General features: G+C 42.8%; 1 protein-coding gene and 1 non-coding gene across 2 annotated transcripts; one reads left to right on the top strand and one right to left on the bottom strand.

Moving 5' to 3' along the window:
- Positions 1 to 261: 261 nt before the first annotated feature.
- Positions 262 to 21,570, bottom strand: LOC118858001 (antigen WC1.1-like). The gene is made up of 11 exons (XM_036768441.1): positions 21,510 to 21,570; positions 21,097 to 21,405; positions 18,613 to 18,921; positions 18,197 to 18,511; positions 13,774 to 14,166; positions 12,759 to 13,073; positions 5,655 to 5,963; positions 3,571 to 3,705; positions 3,084 to 3,179; positions 1,031 to 1,183; positions 262 to 386 (listed from the first exon to the last, which is right to left on the bottom strand). Exons 1-11 carry the CDS (start codon positions 21,568 to 21,570, stop codon positions 262 to 264), a joined length of 2,520 nt encoding a protein of 839 aa, XP_036624336.1.
- A 122-nt stretch (positions 21,571 to 21,692) lies between these two features.
- Positions 21,693 to 21,799, top strand: LOC118858901. The gene has a single exon (XR_005011018.1). It is a non-coding gene; the product is annotated as a U6 spliceosomal RNA (small nuclear RNA).
- The last annotated feature ends 1,564 nt before the right edge of the window (positions 21,800 to 23,363 follow it).

The following is a 23,363-nucleotide window of genomic DNA, read 5'->3' as shown; positions in this document are numbered from 1 at the left end:
AAAGAGAGAAATTTCAGAATTAAATGTCCTGAAACAGAAGCACTTTTTTGATAGAGGCAAACATCTCACCCTCGTGGCCAAGTTCAGGATAATGGGGAGATGTTCACCACATGTGAAGAGGAAATCCTTGACATTGTTCTCTCAGAATACACTGTTAGAGGACAGTGTAAACAGTGTAAAACTAATTCAAGTGTCACAGGAAACTGATTCCACTCCAATTTAATTCAATAAACATTTATTAAGAGATTGTAGCTGATGGTTTTAAAGTGACATCTGAGGGACACCAATCTCAGCTTCATCATACCCGAGGTCCTCAGAGGACATGGGTGGGTCATCTTCTCCAGTCCTGGAGTCAGGGGATCTCCCAAAGAACTCAGGAGGCTGACCTAGAACCAAGAAAGTAGAGCTGAATTTATAGTGTGTCTGAAGAAGAGCAAGGAGCCTTTGGTGGTGGTACAGGCTGGTGAAAAGAATGTCACCTTGAAGGCCTTGGTGAAGAGTCCTTTCTCAGTCCTATTTCACCATTGACAGAAAAGGGAGCAGGAATGGCAAGGACTGAGAGAAAGTTATGGAAAGGCTTCTCTTTACATTGAGGGTGGGTTGGGGTCAAAGGGACTGGGAGCCTGGAGGAGGCAGCTTCAGAACCCCAAGGCCTGCTCATTTTGTTCCTTAGTCACATCGTTGTGGGTACAATTGTCTTAGGTATATTTCTGAAAAATGTCTACACAGAGAATTCTTCATGTACTGACAAAATTTTGTTGTCATATTTATGTGTAGATATATACATACGGATGTATGTATATCCACACATAGAACCATATATCTGTACCTTGAGTGTATTTAAGCACATATGTATAGGTGCACATGCATGTATGCATAAATATTAATAGACAGGCATATCTGTATATAGACATGTGTGTATTTACACATGTGTGTGTGCACATAGGGCCACCCCCTCATCTTCCAAAATAAGTTCACCCATAGCTGGAATCTCACCTGTCAGGCCAATAGATCTGTTGGAACCACTCACCTGTGTGTGACTCCCTGTACTCATCCCCTGCATCAGTAGGCCCCAGAGTGCCCTCCTCATTCATCTGGGTGACAGGGGGCATTTCAGGCCCAGGTAATTCTTCAGCATCATCATACCCATCACCTGGGGGATCACCAGGCTGACTTGAGATATCTGAGGGAGAGATGATTGTTTTGTTTTCAACACAATTTTTGATTAATGAAGGGATTTCCTTGCGTATGTGAAAACAAGTAAGTAACTTTATTTTTTAAGATAGAAGGGAGTATCAAGAGGTGTTCAAAGCTGAATTCAGCTGAAGAAGACTATTTATGTTTAGGGTTAGGGACATGACTTTGCACTAAGAATCAACGAGGTGGGAAAGAGAACAAATGCTCCCTCATATAGGACAATGATTTCAGTCCTCCTTAGTGTAATTTTTCTCTTCTTATCTTTGAGCTTCAAAATTCTCCTCTCTTTATTTCTATCACCACATTGTTTATCACTGGTCCCAGATTCAAGGATGAAATCACTTGGTCCAGAATCTTCAACCCTGTCATGATTCAATTCATGTTGCTCTGGTGATAGCGACCATGAGACAGAATACACCAGAGAGAGTAAGCTGACTCCCTAGATTACCCTCCAGATTCTGATGCCTCTTTGGTCATTATTCTGACCCTGAAATCAAGGCCTCCCCCCATCTCAGGGTCCTGGTCACCTGTCAAATCAAATCTGGCTCCCTTCCTCCCTTTCCCTGAATCATTTCCATTGTCTCATTCTGAATCTCTATCTACCTAGCATGTGTTTGGAGTCAAATGGAGTATCTAGCTGCCATTGAGGGTATTCTTAAAAGCTTTACCTAGGGAGGTATGGGATGTCTGGGATGAGGAAGAGCTGAGGACAACAGAGTAGTATTTTAGCTGATGCCATCCAGAGCAGAAAACATCTTGGGAAAAATCAATCCTTGCCTCTGAGACCTGCCCTTTCCTGTTACTTGGGGATAATACAGCTTGGTTTTTCCCTTCATTTTCCCCTTGTGGAAGCTTGTCCCTCACATAGCTCAGAAAAGACCCTGAGGAGAAGAACATGACAGAATCAAATAGGAAATAGAAACTTATCCCCACTCCATCTCGCATCTGGATCTACCCCCAGACTTCAGAACAATGTGACAGTGTGTTCTGACACTGGGGAGGCCGACTTTAAACAGGGGGCTCTCTGGGTGTCTGGGGAAAAGTATATTTGAGAAGATTAATCAAAGTGTTCTGGGTGAGATCAAGGGCCCTCCCAAATGTAACAAAAACTTTTATGCCACCTTCCTGGAAGTTTCCACACTAGAGTGGTGAAGAACCTGATTGATAAGACATTAGTAAAGTAAAATAAGCTGTGTTCAAAAAAATTGCAGCAGGTCATAGATGATATTGTCCTAACAGAAGGGTGTCATTCTTCATGCAGAGTGGGGGGGGGGGGGAAGTGTGGAAGACTGAAAGGTTGTTAGTGAGTGAGGGTCTCAGGGCTGGCCAGGAGAGAGGTGGCTCCCATGTGGATGAAAAAGTTCTAAGAGTATGGAAGGGGGGTTTCATACAGAGCTTCATGTTATTAACTTTTAGAGACATTCAAGCCTTTTTACTCCAATTCTGTTCTTACCAAGAAAGATCCAGATTTAGAGGGAATAATATAATGGTGTTAATCCATTCTATTGATTTGGCTATCCTCTTGCAGAAAGGAAATCATTGCATCTTTAGAACTGAATTTATGTGGGCCCTATCCTGAACTTGTAGACATTATAATCAGGGGACCCAGCCTAACAAAATAATGTCAGAACAAAAAGAACATAGAGTTCTGGTTGTTTTCCCCTAGAGATGAGGCTCAGAGCCCAGAATTGGGCTGTTGGACATGCCTGCCCATGTAGACAAAGGGAAATGGAAACCAAAATGTTATAGGATGGGGGGAACCACAGCAGGCAGGTGTAGGCAGAGATTTATGAAGATGCCAAGGACATAGATTCTGATACTGACCAAGTCATACAATTCATGTCCAGAGTGTCCTAGTGAGGTGGATGGGCAGAAGATACACATACCTTGGCTGCTCAGAAGGTCCTCCTTGCCCCCTGTCAGATAGTAATCAACATCTTGGTACACGGCTTCATAAAGAAAATCCCCATATCTGGACAAAGCTGGGACAAATGGCTGTGCATCAGAAACTCTGGGCCTGAGACCATCACCTGACATGTATCTGTCTTAGGGGCCCTCCTCAATCTATATTCTGTCCACAAACAGACCACTCCCTAGTTGTAATGTGGATGCCTGTTCTTCCCAACCCAATACTGTATGACTTTGGTTGTAATTCCTTACTTACCATAAGTTCTGTGGTCACAGCTTAGACTCTCTGGGGCCAATGACACCAGGAGCTGTTTTGGGGCTTGAAAACCAGAGCCAGACATTTGGGTCATATCCAGTCCTGAAGAACTTTCTTTGGCCTTGTCCAAAATTCCTATCCCTATCATTGCCTCCCTTCACTCACCCACACCCTTTCACATATTGTTCAGTGGCCCACAGGTCGCCCACCTTGTTGCTGGATTCTCCTTCTGTGCATCTGAATCCCTAGAAGGATGAGGACCAGGAAGACAAGGGCCCCTAAAATGAGGCAGAAGATCCCAAGTAGAGAGTTCAAAGAGGCAGAATCTGTCTTAGTGATTGGTCCTTTAGAGAAGAAGAATCATAAGGCTCTGGATTATGGAAGAAGTTATCAAACTCCCCAGGAAAGCTCACTGAGGTTAGTATGGAGAGAGGAGGGAAATCTGAGGCTCACCTTCACCCTGAAGGTCCTCCAGCTACAGAACTCCCCCCCCCCCCACCAACTGCACTGTAGAGAGGACTGGAATAGGCTGGATGCCCCAGAAAGGACAATGAAGGAACTATATTTCCTTATAGTGACTGAGTTCCAGACTTTTAAACTACTCCTGGCCCTCTAGTTTCTTAAGTGCATCCATCTGAATTAATTAAAACCTCATAGAACAAATCCCCTTAATAGAAGGATTTATTCTGTAAAACTTGGACTGAGTCGTAAGTCCATATCCAATGACCTAGAAGGCCACATGTGGCCACAAAGCCTCAGGTTTCCCACCTCTGTTGCAGAGGATACTTTAGGCCACACTATTTTTGATGTTGTTAAATCATTTTTCAGTCACATCTGACTCTCTGTGACCCCGTTTGGGTTTTTTTTTTTTTACCAGAGACTCTGGAGTGGTTTGCCATTTCCTTCTACAACTCATTTTACAGTTGAAGAACTGAGGCAAATGATTTTAAGTGACTTCCCCAGGGTCACACAGTAAGTGTCTGAGGCTGGATAGAGACTTCATGAAGATGAGTCTTCCTGACTCGAGGCCTGTACCACCTAGCTGCCCACATCATGCCTATGTTTAATAAATCCTATAGTTCTGTTACCTCTTGGTCTCATTGTACCTTTCCACAATGCTTATGCACTCCTCTTCTCCAGAAACTCTATTACTCCGATATACAGGCCCATTCACTGTCCCTCACACATAACACTCCATCTCTGCACCTGAATTGTTGGCTTTCTGGCACTCCTTACATGAAATGCTCACCCTTCTTACCTCCCCGTCTTGACATGCCGAGCTTCTTTCAAGACACAACTCAAACACTTCCTTCCTGCCAGATGCTTAAGCTTTCCTTTCTCAGTTACCTTCATTCTGCGCTGCACGCATCTTCTATGTATCTAGTGGTTTATCCATTGTTTCCCTCATTATATTGTGAAGCTGCTTTGTGTCCTTCTTTCTACTGCCAGGGCTCAGTACAGTACCTAGCACATAGTGCGCACTTAGAAATAAATTCCTGGGGATTGATTGGGTTTGAGCCACTCTGATACGGGCTGGAGCTCAGGGGGAGGGGGGCTAAACATCGTACCTTTTTGATAGCAAAGAGGGACTAGATGCTGGTGTGAATAGAGGAGTGGGCCTGGAAGATAAGGAAGATCTGAGTTCCAAAGCAGGCTCAGACACACTAGGTGTGTGACCCTGGACAGGTCACTTAACCCTTATTTGCTTCAGTTCCTCATCTGTAAAATGAGAACACACTGGACAAGGAAATGGCACAGATACTCCAGTGTCTTTCCCAAGAAATCCCCACGGACATGGTACATGGAATCATGAAGTGTGAGACATGACTAAATGACCTGATAACAGCACTGTCCTGTCCTTTTCAGTGAAAGAAAAGAAACGACAAATGGAGGTATGAGTAGAGCCCAAGCTGGGCTTGCTGGCCATGAATTCTGCCTGACTCCTCTGGAGGGCTGGAGGACGGAAGAGGGATTGTAAGTTTGGGAGTCCCAGCACTTATGTCCAAAAATTAACCTGGAAGTTAGGCTAGCTAGTCTGTGTGACCTTATGGCAGTCAAAGAACCATGCTGGACTTCTATGTCCTCATCTCCAAAGCAAAGAGGTTAGAATGATGACCATTAATTTGACTCTGAGTTCTAAATGCTATAACCCCACGATCAGGTTACCATCTCCCCTGGTTCCAGAGGACAGACCTGTGGAAGCTCCATTTATATCCATACTCTAGCCCCATGTCCTCCAGCTCAGTATCTATTCTCAGAGCTCCCAGACCCGTTTTATGTCCCCCACACTCACCTGAGCACATGACACCAGCATCCTGCTCATGCTTACAGTCATTCTGCCCCCAGGGCCTTGCAGGACAATGCCACAGAGAGGACTCCCTCCCTCTGCACCGTACATCATCCAACCAGATAGGCCCATTTCCTGGGCCAAATCCAAGCCATTCTGGGGCAGCCAGAGCAGAGCCACAGCCCAGCTGCTGACAAACCACATGAGCATCTGCTAGGTCCCATGAGTCATCACATACTGTCCCCCAGGAGCCATTGTGCCAGATCTCCACTCGTCCAGAGCATGGGGTCTCTCCTCCCCTGAGTCGGAGTTTGTCTTTGTCTGGAAAGGAAGCAGAATCTGCTGTTACACTCCCAGCTGGGAAGTGAGCAACCTCTGAGAGCCCCAGGTATAGATAGAGATGAATTGATATACCTGTGCAGTGACCAGGGGTTGGGCAGTCAATGACCTTTCTTTCTGCAGAGAGAAGACATTGGGAAAAGGCTGGGTTAATGATAAACCTGAAATATCATTTGGACACTAGATTTGGCTGTTTCAGGGCAGGATTACCAAAGATCCCTTAATTTACTCCCAAAATACAGAATAGGATCGTCTTCATCTTTATCACATTCAGTGATTTCTTTAATTCACACTATGACCTATTAAATGAATAAAAGAAAGAAACATATATATATATATATATATATACAGACATATATATGTACATGTGTATATATATTCACAAAGTGCCTGCCTTTAGGGAGTTCAGAGTGTAATTAGAGAGAAGGACATGAAAATAAAGAGCAAACACTATAAGGAAACAGATCAAAGTAGCCCATGGAGAGAGTTAACAAGTCTGAGGCAAAGCGAGGCTGCCTGCTAGATAAGGCAGTGCTGGACAAAAGATGCAGAAAGAGTGAACAGTCATAGGGATCAATAGGGATGTCCTTCTTTCATGTTGCCAAGAAATTTTGAAAACTAAAGGATGGAAGGGAAATGAATTTCAGTCAGATCTCATCAAACTTCTTAGAGAATGGGTGGCTCAGTTGTCTGCTCTAAATGTGCAGTTCAGGTTTTGAGGAAAGCAGAAGTCAAGTGAATAAGTCAATAACCATTTTTAAAGCAACTACTATGTGTCAGGCACTGTACTAAGCCCAGGTGATACAAAGAAAGGAAAACAGCTGTCCCTTCCTTCAGGTAGATCAGCATCTGATTAGAAGAGATAATATGAAAACAGCTTAGGGCAAACGTGAAATATACAGGAGAAATTGGAGAAAATCGATAGAGGGACTGCACTAGCATTAAAGGGGTTTTTGTTTTACAGTTTTTACAGTTTTACAGTTGAAGAACTGAGGCAAATAAAACTAAGTGACTTGCCCAGGGTCACACAGCTGGTAAGTGTCTGAAGCTGGGTACAAACTTCAGGAAGATGAGTCTTCCTGACTCAAGGCCTGTACCACCTAGCTGCCCACATCATGCCCATGTTTAATAAAATCCTGTAGTGCCCTGTTACTTCCAGGAACCAATGGAACTCCTCTGTTCATCACAGTTTTTCACAGTTTGGTCGCATTGTACCTTTCCACAGTGGTTATACACTCCTCTCTACAAATTCTACTACTCAAATGTACAGGCCCATTCACTGTCCTTCAGACATAATACTCCATCTCTGCACCTGAATATTGGCTTTCTGGCACTCCTTAAATGTAATGCTCACCCTTCTTACCTCCACCTCTTGACATGCTGAACTTCCTTTAAGACTCAATTCAAACACTTCCTTCTAAAGGAAGCCTTCTTCAGACATGCCAGAGGCTTAAGCTTTCCTTTCTAGGTTGCCTTCATTCTGCTCTGCATGTATCTTCTGTGTATCTAGTGATTTATACATTGTTTTCCCCATTATTTTGTAAAGTTGCTTGAAAGCAAGGAAAGTTTTTGGCCTCCTTTCTTTTGCCAGGGTTTAGTACAGCACCTGGCACATAGTCAGCACTAATTAGTAAATCCTGGTGCAGTGATTGCTTTGAGCTACTCTGATACGGGCTAGAGCTCAGGGGGAGGGGGCTGAACATTGTAACTTTTTTGATAGCAAAGAGGGACTAGATGCTGGCGTGAATAGAGTGGGCCTAGAAGATAAGGAAGATCTGAGTTCCAAAGCAGGCTCAGACACTAGGTGTGTGACCCTGGACAAGTCAGTTAACCCTTATTTGCTTCAGTTCCTCATCTGTAAAATGAGAACACACTGGACAAGGAAATGGCACAGATACTCCAGTGTCTTTCCCAAGAAATCCCCACGGACACAGTTCATGGAGTCATGAAGAGTTAGACTTGACGGGATGACCTGATAACAAAATTATCCTGTCCTTTTCACTGCAAGAAAAGAAGCAATAATTGGAGGTATGAGTAGAGCCCAAGCTGGGCATACTGACTGAATTCTGCCTGACTCCTCTGTCAGTTAAATATCTGCCCAAGACACGCTATTCAAACACCTCAGGAAGGTTCCCAAATCCTCTACATAACTTCTCCCCGGCACAAACTTGGGGAGAGGGCTGGAGGACAGAAGAGGGATTGTGAGTTTGGGAATCACAGGGCGTATGTCCAAAAATTAACCTGGAAGTTATACTTGCTGGTTTGTGTGACCTTATGGCAGTCAAATAACCATGCTGGACTTCTATGTCCTCATCTGCAAAGCAAAGAGGTTAGAATGATGACCACTAATTTTACTTTCAGTTCTAAATTCTATGACCCCACAATCAGATTACAGCCTCCCCTGGTACCGGAGGACAGACCTGTGGGAAACTCCATTTATATCCACACTCTAGCCCCATGTCCTACAGCTCAATGCCTGTTCTCACAGCTCCCAGACCCATCCTATGTCCTTCACACTCACCTGAGCACATGACACCAGCATTCTGCTTGTGCTTACAGTCATTCTGCCCCCAGGGCCTTGCAGGGCAATCCCATAGAGAGGACTCCCTCCCTCTGCACTGCACATCATCCAACCAGATGGTCACATTTCCTGGGCTAAATGCAGGCCATTCCAGGGCATCCAGAGCAGATCCACAGCCCAGCTGCTGACAAACCACATGAGCATCTGCTAGGTCCCATGAGTCATCACATACTGTCCCCCAGGAGCCATTGTGCCAGATCTCCACTCGTCCAGAGCATGGGGTCTCTCCTCCCATCAGTCGGAGTTTGTCTTTGTCTGGAAAGGAAGCAGAATCACCTGTTAACCTTCCAGCTTGGAAGTGAGCAACCTCTGAGATCCCCAGGTACAGAGAGAGATGAACTGAGATACCTGTGCAGTGACCAGGGGCTGGGCAGTCAAGGACCTTCTTTCCTGCAGAGAGAAGACATTGGGAAAGGGCTGAGTTAATGATAACTCTAAAATACAATTTGGGCACTAGGTTTGGCTGTTTCAGGGCAGGATTCCCAAAGATCCCTTCATTTACTGCCAATATACAGGATAGCATCTTCTTCATGTTTATCACATTAAATGATTTGTTGAATTCATACTATGAGCTATCAACTGAGTAAAAATACGTACATAAATATAAAGTAAAAAGTGCCTGCCTATAGGGAGTTCAGAGGGCAATTAGAGAGAAGGGACATGAACAATATATGTTATAAGGAAACAGATCAAAGCAGCCCATGGAGAGTGTGAAGAAGTCCGAGGCAAAGTGAGGCTGCCTGCTAGATAAATCAGTTCTGGACAAAAGATGCAGAGACAGTGAACATCCATAGGGATCAAGAGGGATCTCCTTCTTTTTGTAATAGGAAGGAAAGAAGGAAAATGGGTCTTGTTGTCAAGAAACTTTGAAAACTACAGGATGGGAGGGAAATGAATTTCTGTTAGATCACATCAAACTTCTTAGAGAAGTGGGTCGCTCAGTTGTTTGTTCTAAATGTGCAATTTGGGGTTTGAGGAGAGCAAAAACCAAAGCGAACAGTCAATTACCATTTTTTTAAGTAAATACTATGTGTCAGGCCCTATACTAAGCTCTGGTGATACAAAGAAAGGCAAAAAAGCAGACCCTGCCTTCAAGGAGCTCAAAGTCTAATTGGGGGAGACAATGTGGAAACAGCTTTGGGCAAACATGATATATACAGGAGAAATTGGAGAAAATCACTAGAGGGACAACTCTAGCATTAAAGGGGGGTAATAAGAGGCTTCTGTGTGGAAGGTAGGACTTTAACCAGGGACTTAATGAATCAGCAGGGTTGTACAGGGCACACTGAGTGCTGGGCCTGGAATTACCTTCCTGAGCTCTAATCTGGCCTCAGATACTTACTAGTGATGTGACCCTGTAATAGTAATTAAGGTGGGACGTTTTGCTGTTCTTCTCTTACATGTCTTTAATGATTCAGGCCTTTGTTTGAATGGGGCAGATGAAGTAGGATCTTATTTCTCAGCACTGAGACAATTGGGAGTCATTGATTTGGGGAACTTTCACACATTCAGCCTGGGTGAGGTCATCTGAACAGGATATAATTGAGGAGAGTTTGGCTTTTGACTTTTAGGGCACAGTGATGGAAGGAGTGTTGAGACTCTGGGCAAGCCGTAATTGCCCCCCATCTTTGTAACCCAGACAGATATGATGTTTATGCTTCTCTGGTAACTATGAATTGTGATTTGAATCAGACAAGCTTTGTCTGGTGATGTTTGTAATTTCTTCAGGGGGATGATCTTTTCCCCCTGAACTGTGAATGATATTTGTATGTTTGATTAAACTGAGTTTGCTAACCCCTTAAAGTTACTTTCCTTAGTAAAGCATATCAAAGAACCTGTGTTGGCAGCTTTCTGTGTGTTAGCTGTTGGCAGGTCTTACACCCCTACAGCAGCTGCTGGCAGATTATTGCTACAGACTTAGGCAAGACATTTAACCCTGTTTGCCTCAGTTTCCTAGTCTATAAAATGAGCTGGAAAAAGAAGTTGCACAAACATTTTGACAAGAAATCTCCAAATGGGGTCAGGAAGAGTTGGACAGGACTGAAATGACTGAAAAACAACAACAAATGAAGCCAGGGAAGGCAAGAGATAGAGATGAGGAAGGAGAGAATTATAAACGTGGGGAAAACCAGTGAAAATACACAGTCAGGACATAGAACGTCTTGTATAACGAACGACGGAGATTGATGTCACTAAAATGAAGAGTGTACAGAGAAAAGTAAAGTGTTATAAGACTAGAAAGGTAGGAGGGGGGCAGGATACGAAGGGCTTTGAATGTGATCAATTGACATTTGTTGCCAGAGGTAACAGGGAGTCACTAAAGTTATTGTTTGGGAATGGGGAGGTGACAAGGTCAGACTCGTGCTTTAGGAAGTTGAAAGTAACAGCTGAGTGGTATATGGACTGGAATGAAGAGAGACTTGAGACAGAGTGACCAACCAGAAGGCTTTTCCAATCATGCAAAATGGGCCTGTACCAGTGTGATAGCAGTGTCAGAACGAAATAGTGGGTAGGGATGAGAGATGTTACAAAAGCAGCATCAACAGGACTTGGCAATTGATTGCATAAGGCAGGGCAAAAGAGAGGGAAGAACTGAGGACGACACTTAGGAGGACTAGGTGACTAGGAAGATGGAGGTATCCTCCACAGTAATAGGAAAACTAAAAAGATGAGAATGTTAAGGGAGAAAATAAGTTCAGCTCTGACACAATAAATTTAAGATGGCTACACAACATCTAGTTCAAGCTCTCCAATATGAAATGTGAGCAGGACTGAGCATAGGGTTAGATAGATCTGAGCATCGTCTGCATACAGGTGATAACTTAACCCAGTGAAGCTGATGAAATCATCAAGTGAGATAATATTGACTGTGAAGAGAAGAGATCCCAGGACATAACAGATTAAGAGATGGTTGGTTATTTTGGAAAGAGCTGTTTCAGTGCAATGATGAAGCTTGAAGTCAGATTTGCAGAGTTAAGATGAGAGTTAGACAAAAGGAAGTGGAAGAACCTATAGCCTTCACATGGATTTAGGGAAAACAGAATGATAGCTAGCCAGAATGTGAGGATTAATTGAGAGTTTTTTTTAATTGGGGGAGACGAGTATGTTTGCATATGGTAGGGGAGTAGTTAGTAGACAAGAATTGCCTAGGTAGGAAGGATCATCTCTTTATGTGAGATAGGTTTGAAGGAAGAAATAGTGACAGAAAGTGTCTGCTGATATGATATGTGGAGGGAAGAATAGGGAGTGCTTGATGAATGACTTCAAGTTTTCAGTGAAATGTGAGACAAGGATGAGAGGGAAGGGGAGAGGAGGTTTGAGGAGAGATGAAAAAGTTTAGAGAAGCTGCTATGGAGAGTTAGATAGTGAATCAATTAGGGAGGCATAAAAGGATTCACTGGATACAGTGAGGGCTCAGATAAGATTATGTGACATATTTGTATTGAACTCAGTCAGCATGGTTTAATGATTTTATCCACCTTCATCCAGGTTTCCCTGAGTAGGAGCAAAAGCGGTGGATGGAGGGAATAAACTAAGACTGAGGCTTGGAAAGGCAAGTTTGGAGATATTACAAGGGGATAAAAGACTCAATAGAAGAGGGTAGAAAGAAAGATGAACCAGTTCACCAAGAAATCAAGGAAGAGAGTTTAGCCAATGAAGGAATGATGACCTTGGAAACAGCTGAGGAGTGGAGGTCATGGTGAGGATGAAGAACAGAGGCAGGGGGTTGTGAAACAGAAGAAGAGGTGTAATGACCATCAATTCATATCAGATAAAGGAATTTCAGAGTTCACAAACATATAAATGGAACACTTGTAGATGAAAGGAAAATCAAGAGGATGATCGTCTTTTGTGTCTTTGAGTTGAATGTAGGTCTTTGGAAGTGAATAAGGTGAAGAACTGGGAGGTTAGGGTGCTTGAGGGAATATTTAATCTCCTGCTATGAAGACAGGAATCGTGGAGGAAAGAAAGACTGATTCACAACTTGTTCACATCAAGGTTTTATGCAACTAAAATAAAAAAAATCTGAGGTCTTTGTCACATAACTCTTGCCAACCTAGGTCTCTTCCATTGTGCACTTGGATAAATCAAAATAAATATGCTTCTAGATCTTGTCTGCAGATTGATTCCAATTTGACAAAAAGAAATCCCATTAAAAGGAGTCAAACAGAAGAGACAGATGTAGTTACCTTCACATGTGATAAGGGCTTCCTCTCCCTGCTGGCAAGAATTCTGGTCCCAGGATTGAGAAGGACAATGCCAGAGGGATGATTCTTGACCTTGGCAGTTGATTCTGTCTATCCACCTGGCCCCCAAATGATTTTGGGGACCAGAAAGTGGTTCAATATGCCCCTTGGCACCACAACTCAGGTGTCTGCAAATCACTGATATGGTATTGTCATCCATGGAGTTGGAGCAAACACTGCCCCATGTTCCATTGTAGAAAACCTCTAGCCACCCAGAGCACATATGGTCCTCACTCACCAGCCTGAGATTCAGGTACTCTGTAAATCAAGAGGAAGTTACGGCACAATCAAATGGGACATTTGTTCAAATATTCTCTGGGTCTCTTCCCTCTGGAAATTGTATTAGGCTCTCTGGCTCTGCTGGGGAGTCTCCATGGGATAGACACAGACCCCAGATCTTCTTGTCCAGAATTACTTGCTCTACATTTCTCAGCATTTCCTTCTGTCTTGTGTCCCCCACAGATAAAGACAGGAATGCCTTGACTGTGACTCCAGTACTAAATTTCATAGTTTCAAAATCAGTACATTTTTGAATCACCAAAGTAAAGCAAATCAGCAGAAACATATTGTACACCTATTCTGTGAATAGCACTGTACTGGGAAATGAAGGTATAAGGAATATACACACAGAGATACACACATACATGTATGTTGGTATGTGTATGTGTATATATATATATATATATATATATATATATATATATACACACACACACATACACGCACACATTTATCTTCATAAAGGAGGAGGCCCATGTATACAATTGTAGTAGATGAATAAAATCACCTTTCAGATAAGAGGGCTTGCCCTGAAACTGAGCTCTAGGGAGGGCTCTGGTTGGGGCAGGAAGTCATCCTCCCTGTCTGAATCAGCTCTTTCTCCCACTGGTCTCTACGCCTCACCACCTCAGTGCTCCCATTAGTCCCTCCCTGTCACTGGGATGTATGTAGCCCAGACCTGAGCAGAGGATTCCCGCATCCTCTTTGTGTCTGCAGTCATGCTGACCCCAGTGGAGGGAAGGGCACTCCCCTAGATGGGATTCATTTCCAGAGCAGCTGAGCTCATTCAGCCAGATGGGTCCTGATCCTTGTCCAAAGTGAGCAGAGACCATGGCTTCGAGGGCCACTCCACAGCCCAGCTGCCTGCACACCACGTGGGCATCACTCAGGTCCCAAGAATCATCACAGATGGTCCCCCAGGTCCCATTGTAATAGACTTCAACTCTTCCAGAGCAGGGACCTCTTCCATTCAACAGACGAAGCTGTCCATTTTCTACAGGGAGAAATTCAGAATAATTGCCCATTTTCCCAAGGAAAGAGAACAGTTTCCTCAGACTGCCCAACTTTCTTTCTTACCTGAAAATAGGACAGGTGCCTTTTCCTTTTCAGACTGTGAATTATTCAATGTGAGGGAGTGTGTCTGGTTTCCTACAAAAAACACACACAGCTCAAATAAGGTAAATATGTACCTTGAGGAAAGGCACTGGATGAGAAAAGGAGAGGGTCAGGAAATTGGAGTGAAGATAGATTGTGAGGGAAGGACAAGGAGATTTCCTAGTCTAAGAAGGCATATTTTGGCTCTACCAGGTCAAACAGAATTGTTCTCACTGAAAGTTCTATTCTTCCACTCCCAAGAGCTCCAACCACACCCTACATACATTGAGTGCCCTAAAAAGTCTGTGACTTTCTGTAATATCAATTAAGTTGGGTGTCTTTGATTGAGCCTTACTAGGTGCTAAGCCCCAGGCCCAAACCTCTATCTATTAGGTGCTAAGCCTATGTGGCTGTGAATTGGTAACTAAGGTGGGGCTCCAGGTGGGACCAACGAAGGGAGGTGCAACTTCCAGAGCCAATAGTAAAAGCTTAAGTTCTGGTCACTCAGATGACATTTGATGACAGCTAAAGAGTGCACAAAAAGGGAAGAAAGAGCTATTTGCTTAGGGCTCTCACTCTTGGTGGTGAGCTAATGTGGAGACTCCAAGCAGCTGTAGCTAAGGGCCCTCCAGCTTGTAACCCAGACACTGAGACTTTGTTGAACTCTGGTAACTATGTATTGGGATTTGAATCAGACAAGGTCTGTCTGTTGATATTTGTAATTTGCTTGTATTTGCTCTAAAGTTCAGGGTGCTGTTTTTTTCCCCTGAACTAAGTAAACAATGTTTGTATGCTGGATTAAAGTGAGATTGTTAACCCCTTAACGTTGCTTTCCTTAGTAAAGTAGATCAAAAGAACCTGGGCTTGTAGAATTCTGTGAGCTGGTTGTTGTTGGTTTTTCACCCCCACAGTAGCTGCTAGCCAGATTGTTGAAACACCTTCTATAAGGAAGAGCTTCTGAGACAAGCATTGCACCACTTTTAGCTGATCATCCTTCCTCAAGCTTTGCTCACCCTCTGCTAGGTCTAGCACCTATGAACTGTATTGGAGAGCTTCCCTCTACCATATTCCTGCTAGTAGTCTAAGTCTAAACTCTAGAGCAGGAGTATTTTACGTGGAATACATGAATATTTTGTAAAATATAATGATAAAACTTACTTAGGGAGGGGGGAATTGAGGGAGGGAGGGAGAAAATTTGGAACTAAAATTTTTTAAATAAATATTTAAAATTGTCTTTACATGTAATTAGGAAAAAATAAAATATTATTTTCAAAAAATTAATAAAATACATGTTGATAATTATATTTCAATGTAGTTGGTCTCTTATTTATCTAAGGAGAGCCCCACAAGGCCCATTGACAAGGGCCTATGTGTAGAGAGGCCTGTGTATGGTAAGGCCTCAAGTGTAAAAAGAGCTGCATTTCTCACATGTGGCATGGAGGTGTCATTGTGTGGCTCAAAGGGAGGAAGAATAGACATATCTAGCCCTCTTCTCTCCCTCTTGTTGTAATTAAACTGTTTCAGTCATGTCCAACTTATCCTGACCCCACTTAGGGTTTTCTTGGCAAAAATACTGGAATGGTTTGCCATTTCCTGCTCCAGCTCATTATACAGAAGAGGAAACTGAGGCAAATAGGATTAAGTGACTTGTCCAAGGACATGCAGCTAGTGATTGCCTGAGGCCAAATTTGAACTCAGGTCTTTCTGATTCCTGGCCCTATATTCTATCCACTGCACCACCTAGCTGCTTCTTTACCTAGCTTCAATTCTGCCAGGAGAGAAAGGAGGAGGGTGGGGCCAGAGGATGCTCCATTCTCCTCAGAGAGAAGGGATACCATGGTAGATTTTTATCTGCTCCCTTAAATATTGTTAGTCTAGAGGAGTCATGACTAGGTTCAATGTAAATTCTAATTGTTCTGAATCAATTGGAGGGGGGATCAGTTAAAACCATTACTCTCAGAAGTAGTCCCGAGGTTTAAACAAAGGAGGCCATTGCCCAAAGAAAGTCAAGAATCCCTCCTCTAGAGGAACAAGTACCTCTCTTAGAGTAGCTAGATGAGAATTCCTTTTTCCTCTAGCTCAACATAGAAAAGGTTGAGATTTTCAGATAGTAGGCACCTGTTAAGTGCTAGTACATTGATTTTCCTAAGTAAATAAGGAAAAAAGAAAACATAAAAGCAGAAAATATCCACTTTTACACATCACTAGAAATGACTTCTCAAGATGATGCTAGTGTATCACAACCAAAAGGAACATCCTCTGACTCTAACCTGTTTCTAAATTTCTCACCTACTCTCTGGGACTTTCCTACTGAGGGGATTAGAATAAGCAAGTGGCAGTGGAATTCATTGAACCACAGTGACTCCATCTTGTGATTCAATCCTGGGGCTAGCTCAGTTCTCTTTCTATTCACTTTTGGGCCTAGTCCAATTTCTATCTTGTGAGATAACTTTATGCAAAGGTGGGAAATGGGAGAAAACATTATTGCATCTTTGAACCTAATCCTGCATGGCTGGGAACTGGATTACCTCTACCTGATGCTTAACTAAGGACTTAGTTAGGCTGACTAGAAACCCAATCAGATCCAAAGATTGATACAAGGAATTTTCTCACAAGCAACCCATATATTTTATCTAAAAACTGGCCCCATGCTATTCAACCAGTTATTGTTTCCATGTTCTTTTGATTGCATACCGACACTTGGGAGGAGTGAGACACCTCTTTTCTGATTTTAGGGAACTGCACCTATTTTTTCTCTCCTTCACCACTTGGAAAGCCACTAATCTTTTCTCTAATTATAAAACAGATAACCTAATTTTACATCCTTGTAAATTTGATTAATTTTTTTAATGCATAAAAAATTATCTCCCCTGTATTGTTAGTGCCAAAGCTGAGAAAGGTCACTGGTCCTGATTTGTTAAGCATTTGGCATGTATTGCTTAATAAATTGATAAGCTTGGGACCTCAGACCTTTGTTTCCTCAGTCATTTCATCATTCATACACCTTACTATCTATTCCCTCAAGTTTTCTCCCCAGTCTCTGACTCACCTGCACTAATCCAACAAATAACCTCTTTTGCTTGTAGAATTTTGATCCTCTAAGCCCTGATGTGATGCTTTACTCTGGACCCTGACCTATTTTTATGTCTGATGAAAAGGTTTTACCCTTATTCACCTCCTACTAACTCTAACAGAGGAAGATAAAATTGTGTAATCTTTGGCTCAATTTGCATAAAAATCTCTTCACTGATACAATTGATTTCATGAGATAAAGTTAGTGAGAACTGGAGAGAAGGGAGATCCTGGTCTTCTGGCTCAGTACTGCTCTTTTTACTGACCAGGATCTCTCTTTTCTCAAGCTTTCACCAACTCTAATCCTCATGAAATAAATTTCCAAAAATGAGGAGATCTTTTGCAAATGGCCATTTGAGAGAAAGGATGCAAATTTCATGAAACAATATCCTGGAATTTTATTTTTAGATGGCTGTAACACAGTCAACCCAATACCAAATAGTATCCCAGTGTCTATGATCTTCTCTGATCTATTCTGTCCTTGCAGAATCTCGCTCTGGAAAAACACACTTCACGTGAATTTAGACAATTCCTAGTCCTTCCTGTCTAAATTTGTTTATTCTTGGTCCTTACTACCAATGTCCAGAGCCAGTATCTCTCTGTTCCTTATTTGTACGATACATTAGCAAAAATCTACCCTTTCCCCTAAAGTAGTTGACTGATCTAATTCCCAAAGAAAAATCATGAATGAACAATATATAAAGTAAATATGTAGAAACACCATACACAAGTCCCAACAACATGGTTAGGACTCTTCATACTTGCTACCAGAGAAAAGATGCCATGGCTCTCCTCTGGACACTGAAATGGGCTACCTGGCTGTTGATGGATGTAGACACTTCTATGGTTTTTCTTCCTGTATATATCAATGCTTTCTTTGGCCTGTCACCTAGAGATACTCTTAGAGTATTAAGTAGAGATGTCCTATCACTAACCTGAGCATACCACGGAGGCAACTTTTCCTTTGGAACACAGAGAAGTCCCCAGAACAGTCACAGAACAATCCCATAAATGAGATTCAGTCCCTGTGCAATAAAATGTATCCCCTATGATCTGGATACTTCCTTTGCCAAAATGTACATCTTCTGGAGGCTTTGTGGCAGCACCACAGTTGAGCTGATGGCAGAGAACATTGGCATCCGCCAGGTCCCAGTGGGAGTCACAGAGAGTCCTCCAGGTCCCCAGTACTTGGATCTCCACTCTTCCTTCACATTGGGAGCTTCCATTCATCAGACGAAAGTCTGTGTACCCTGGGGAGAAGAAGATAGGGCTTTAGAAAAATGATCGGGACTTCCTAATTTCACTATCAAGTCCAGTATGGGAGCAGGATAAAGCATTGTATGAGTTTTACTTGAACAAATGACTCCAACATCCATGCTGTGGCTGCATTTTCCCTGTGGAAGTGGTACTGTGGGGCACAATGAGAGAAACGGTTCACTTCCATTACACTGAAATTCTTTATCCCAGATGTGTCCATTTCCTCTTCCAAAGTGAGCTCCTTTCATGACGGAGACTGCAGTCCCACACTGTAAGTCAGCACAGATGACTTTGGCGGTAGAAAGAGTAAAATTCCAGTCACAGACTGTGCTCCATTTTGTTTCAGAATAGACTTCTACCCTCCCATTACAGGGCCCATCCCCTCCAACCAGCTTGACAATTCCTGGAAAGACAAGAAAGAACTCCAGTGAGGTACCCTTAATGCCAATATTTCCCTGATGAAGAAAGAGGCACAATTAATTATGTGAGACTCTGTGTGGCATATTCCCAAGGGAGAAGAAGCATAGGAACTTTCCTTAATTGAGCACATGACAATTAATACGTTGAAAGCATGTTGGCTATGACTGAAGCTGAAATAATACTGAAGGTGCTTAATTTCTTGTACTCTTTGGGAGAGTATGTCTGTGATATGAAGGGAAATGCAATCCTGCTAGTCTTTTATTCAGGGGAGAGGCATATGGAAACAGCAGAGGGGATGCGTGCCTCTCACTCTAGGAGGACAGTTAGACTCCTATCTTACCATTAGAGAAGTAACCATCTCCTCTGCCCCAAGAACCTGGTTACTCTAAATAGGTTTTCTTTTCTTTTTGATATTCTGGGACTTTGTTCATATTTTTTCTTCCTTTCTTTCAGATAAGGGATGCTTAGAGTAGTCTATTCAGTTCCCTGAAGGGCTTCATTCTTTGATATGGACAAGGTTGTTTACATAATTCTGGACTTCATATTTCAAGTACAGTTTCCATATTTTTCCATAGTTATTTCCCTGCTACTTTTGGAATGTTTGAGAACTGCAACTCCAGTGCTAAGAAATAAAGACAGTTTAACACACACTCCTTTAACAATATGATAAGCCATGAGGGCCCACCATCACAGCAAGAAATAAAGGAGGAAAAAGAAAGAAAGAAAGGAAGAAAGAAAGAAAGAAAGAAAGAAAGAAAGAAAGAAAGAAAGAAAGGAAGGAAGGAAGGAAGGAAGGAAGAAAGAAAGAGGAAAGAGAGATAAAGAGAGACAAAAAGAGAGAGTGAGTGAGAGAGAGGGAAAGAGACAGGAACACAGCTGATATTTCTGCTGACTTGGAAAGGAAGTAATCACTTCTACCAATAAATCGGTTTTTACAATTCGATAGTCCAACTCAGGACTAAACATTCTGTACAATCTTTGGGTCTGAAACAAACCGACAGTACTTTGAAAGTAGAATATAACATCTGTTACATTTGCTACAGAGATTTTTGTAGATATAATGATGAATAGAAGCTTTGTGGATTTGGCAAGGGACTATGGTAAGGATAGAGTAGATATTGTTGGTTGCCAGAAAACCATCTTTAGAGCTGATCAGAAAACCTTCTTTTTTTTTAAATAATCAGAAAATAGCGTATTTAGAGCAGTAGCCCCAAAAGCAATCTATCTGGGCTGTGCTATTAGAATATAATCAATGCAGCTTAGTTGAAGAATACTAGCAACATAGAGATAGAAATAACAAGAGGAAATGGTTATTATCAGTGCCTGAAGCACCAGCTCCAAAGGATCTCTTCCAACTTCTGCAGTCAGCCTTATCTCTGCTACTCATTGTTGGCACATTCTCATTTGCTAGGTTTCTTTGTTTTAGAATGGAGACTCTATTTCCCTCTTTATTTCCCACCTTTATGACTTAGTATAAAACTATACATCTGAGGAGGTAGAGTCCACACGACAGAATGACAGGAATTAACTCACAGAGTTACCTAAAAAACTCCTCAAAGCAGATATAAAACATGCATCAGACCAAATCGTGATAAGGAAAATCTAAGAAAAAGTGAGGATGAGACAGTTTTTCCAGCTCAGGTCAGGAGAGTGAGACTAACTGACAGAGACATCTCCAGATGTTAGTCTGGCCAGGAATTTGAAGGGCATGGAGAGCCCCACAAAAAGGAGAGGTTATCTGCCCTAAATGCTCTATATAAGCAAATCAGAAAGGTTCCCAAATCCCCAGTTACTCACTCCCCAGTACAAGCCTGGAGAGAGCTCTGGAGGACAGAAGAGATATTGTAGTTCTGGGCATCACAAGACCTGTGTTCAAAAATTTCCCAGCAAATTATTCTTGTTAGTCTGTGTGACATTGCTGTACTCAGATAATCTTACTGGACTTTTATTTCCTCCTTTGTAAAGTAAAGACCAATGACGACCACCAATTTTACTTTTAGTTCTAAATTCTACGAACCCAGGATCAAATTACGGCTTCCCTGTTACCAGAGGACAGATTTACAGAGGCTTCATCTAGTTGTGCACTCTAGCCCCATGTTCTCCAGCTCAATATCTGATTTCATAGCCCCCAGCCCCATCTCATGTCATTCACACTCACCTGAGCACATTATACCAGCATCGTCCTCATGAGTACAGATATTTTGTTCTATGGTTCTAGGACAATCCCACAGAGAAGACTCTGTCCCGCTGCACTGTACCAGCCAGATGTTCCCTTTTGCTGGGCCAAATGTAGCCCCTGGCACAGCAGCCACAGCAGAGCCACAGCCCAGCAGCTGACAAAATGCATTAGCACCTGCCATAAAGTCCTGTGAGAAATAACATACAGTCCCCCAGGAGCCATTGTGCCAGATCTCCACTCGTCCAGAGCATCGAGTGACTCCTCCCCTGAGTTGGAGTTTGTCTTTGTCTGGAAAGGAAGCAGAATCCGCTGTTATACTAGAGTTTGGAAGTTATGAATCTCTGAGAGCCCCAGCTACAGAGAGTGATGAACTGAGATACCTGTGCACTGACCTGAGGTTGAGTAGTCAATTTCCTTCTTGTATATATCACATTTGTACAAAGCTCTTTTCATGCTGTCTCCCCAACTAGACTTTGAGCTCTTTGAAGGCAAGGACTGCTTTCTTGCCTTTCTTGTTGTCACCAGGGCTCAGTACAGTGCCTGGCACATGGCAGTTGCTTTAAAATGGATTGTTAGTGCCCACTTCGGCAGCACATGTACTAAAATTGGTATGATACAGAGAAGATTAGCCTGGCCCCTGTGCAAGGATGCCACGCAAATTCATGAAGCAGTCCATATTTTTCAATTGCTTTTGTTGCTTTCTTTCTTCATGTCAGAAAGAATTATCACATAACATCTTGTTAAGGATAATGAGATTTAAAACTGGAGTGAGATTAGAGATTATAAAGTCCTAACCCCCAATTTGTAAAGGATAAACCTGAGGTCAAGAAACATAAAATAGGTCTTCCGGGGGTGGAGTCATTATGGCGGCTGGAAAGCAGGGACTTGCGTGAGCTCCCCACCACGTCCCTCCAAAAACCTATAAAAATGGCTCTGAACAAATTCTAGAACTGCAGAATCCACAAAATAGCAGAGGGAAGCAGGGATCCAGCCCAGGACAGCCTGGATGGTTGCTGGATGAGGTCTATCGCGCACAGAGTGGAGGGGAGCAGAGCTCAGCATGGAAGGCAGCAGGACCAACCAGACCAGGAGCCGGGCCCTAGAACCCTGAATCAGTGAGCTGTGGCAGTTACCAGACTTCTCAACCCACAAACACCAAAGACAACAGAGAAGGTTAGTGGGAAAAGCTGCGGGGGACAGAGTTCACGGTTTGGCCACCGACACCAGGGGCAGCGGAGAGGGGGTGGTGCAGCTACAGAACTACAGCCGCAGTTACTTCCGGCCCCAGGCCCATGTGGTGGGAGGAATTAAGTGGCGGATCAGAGCAGGAGTGCAGAGCCTGCTGGAGATTTGCATCAGGTCTGGGTTGGTGGTTCTTGCGGAAGGAGGAGTGCTGGTGTGGCAGAGCTGGCTGTACAGAAATAGCTGTGAAATCAATGGCACATCCCCTCAAGCTTGGAACAAAGTACTCTTTGCTCTACAAGCAGTCATACCCCGACAAAAAATTCAAGGGTCAAGTAAGTTGGCTGGGAACATGGCCAGGCAGGGAAAACACACCCAGATTCAGTCTCAGACTTTGGAATCCTTCTTTGGTGACAAAGAAGATGAAAACATAAAGCCTGAAGAAGTCAACAAAGTGCAAGAGCCTACACCAAAAGCCTCCAAGAAAGACATGAACTGGTCTCAGGCCATGGAAGAGATCAAAAAGGAGTTGGAAAAGCAAGTTAGAGAAGTAGAGGAAAAATTGGGAAGAGAAATGAGAAGGATGCAAGAAAACCATGAAAAACAAGTCAATGACTTGCTAAAGGAGACCCAAAAATACTGAAAAATACACTGAAGAAAACAACACCTTAAAAAATAGATTAACTCAAATGGCAAAAGAGTTCCAAAAAGCCAATGAGGAGAAGAATGCCTTGAAAGGCAGAATTAGCCAAATGGAAAAGGAGGTCTGAAAGACCACTGAAGAAAATAGTACTTTAAAAATTAGATTGGAGCAAGTGGAAGCTAGTGACTTCATGAGAAACCAAGATATTATAAAAATAGAACCAAAGGAATGAAAAAATGGAAGACAATGTGAAATATCTCATTGGAAAAACCACTGACCTGGAAAATAGATCCAGGAGAGACAATTTAAAAATTATTGGACTACCTGAAAGCCATGATCAAAAAAAGAGCCTAGATATCATCTTTCAAGAAATTATCAAGGAGAACTGCCCTGATATTCTAGAGCCACAGGGCAAAATAGA

The sequence above is a fragment of the Trichosurus vulpecula genome, chromosome 7, assembly GCF_011100635.1.
Source record: "Trichosurus vulpecula isolate mTriVul1 chromosome 7, mTriVul1.pri, whole genome shotgun sequence".
NCBI lineage: Eukaryota > Metazoa > Chordata > Mammalia > Diprotodontia > Phalangeridae > Trichosurus > Trichosurus vulpecula.
Note: the sequence above shows the minus strand (reverse complement) of the source record. Positions and strands in the feature narration are given on the sequence as shown.

Coding starts and splice junctions, on each gene's coding strand:
- LOC118858001 (XM_036768441.1), bottom strand. CDS start 21,570: ATGAAAAGAGCTTTGTACAAATGTGATATATACAAGAAGGAAATTGAC. Junction 18,922..21,096: donor TGCTGGTATAATGTGCTCAG/GTGAGTGTGAAT, acceptor TTGTCTTTCCAG/GAATTGTCAAGCTGGTTGGA. Junction 13,074..13,773: donor TGCGGGAATCCTCTGCTCAG/GTCTGGGCTACA, acceptor CTTGATTTACAG/AGTACCTGAATCTCAGGCTG.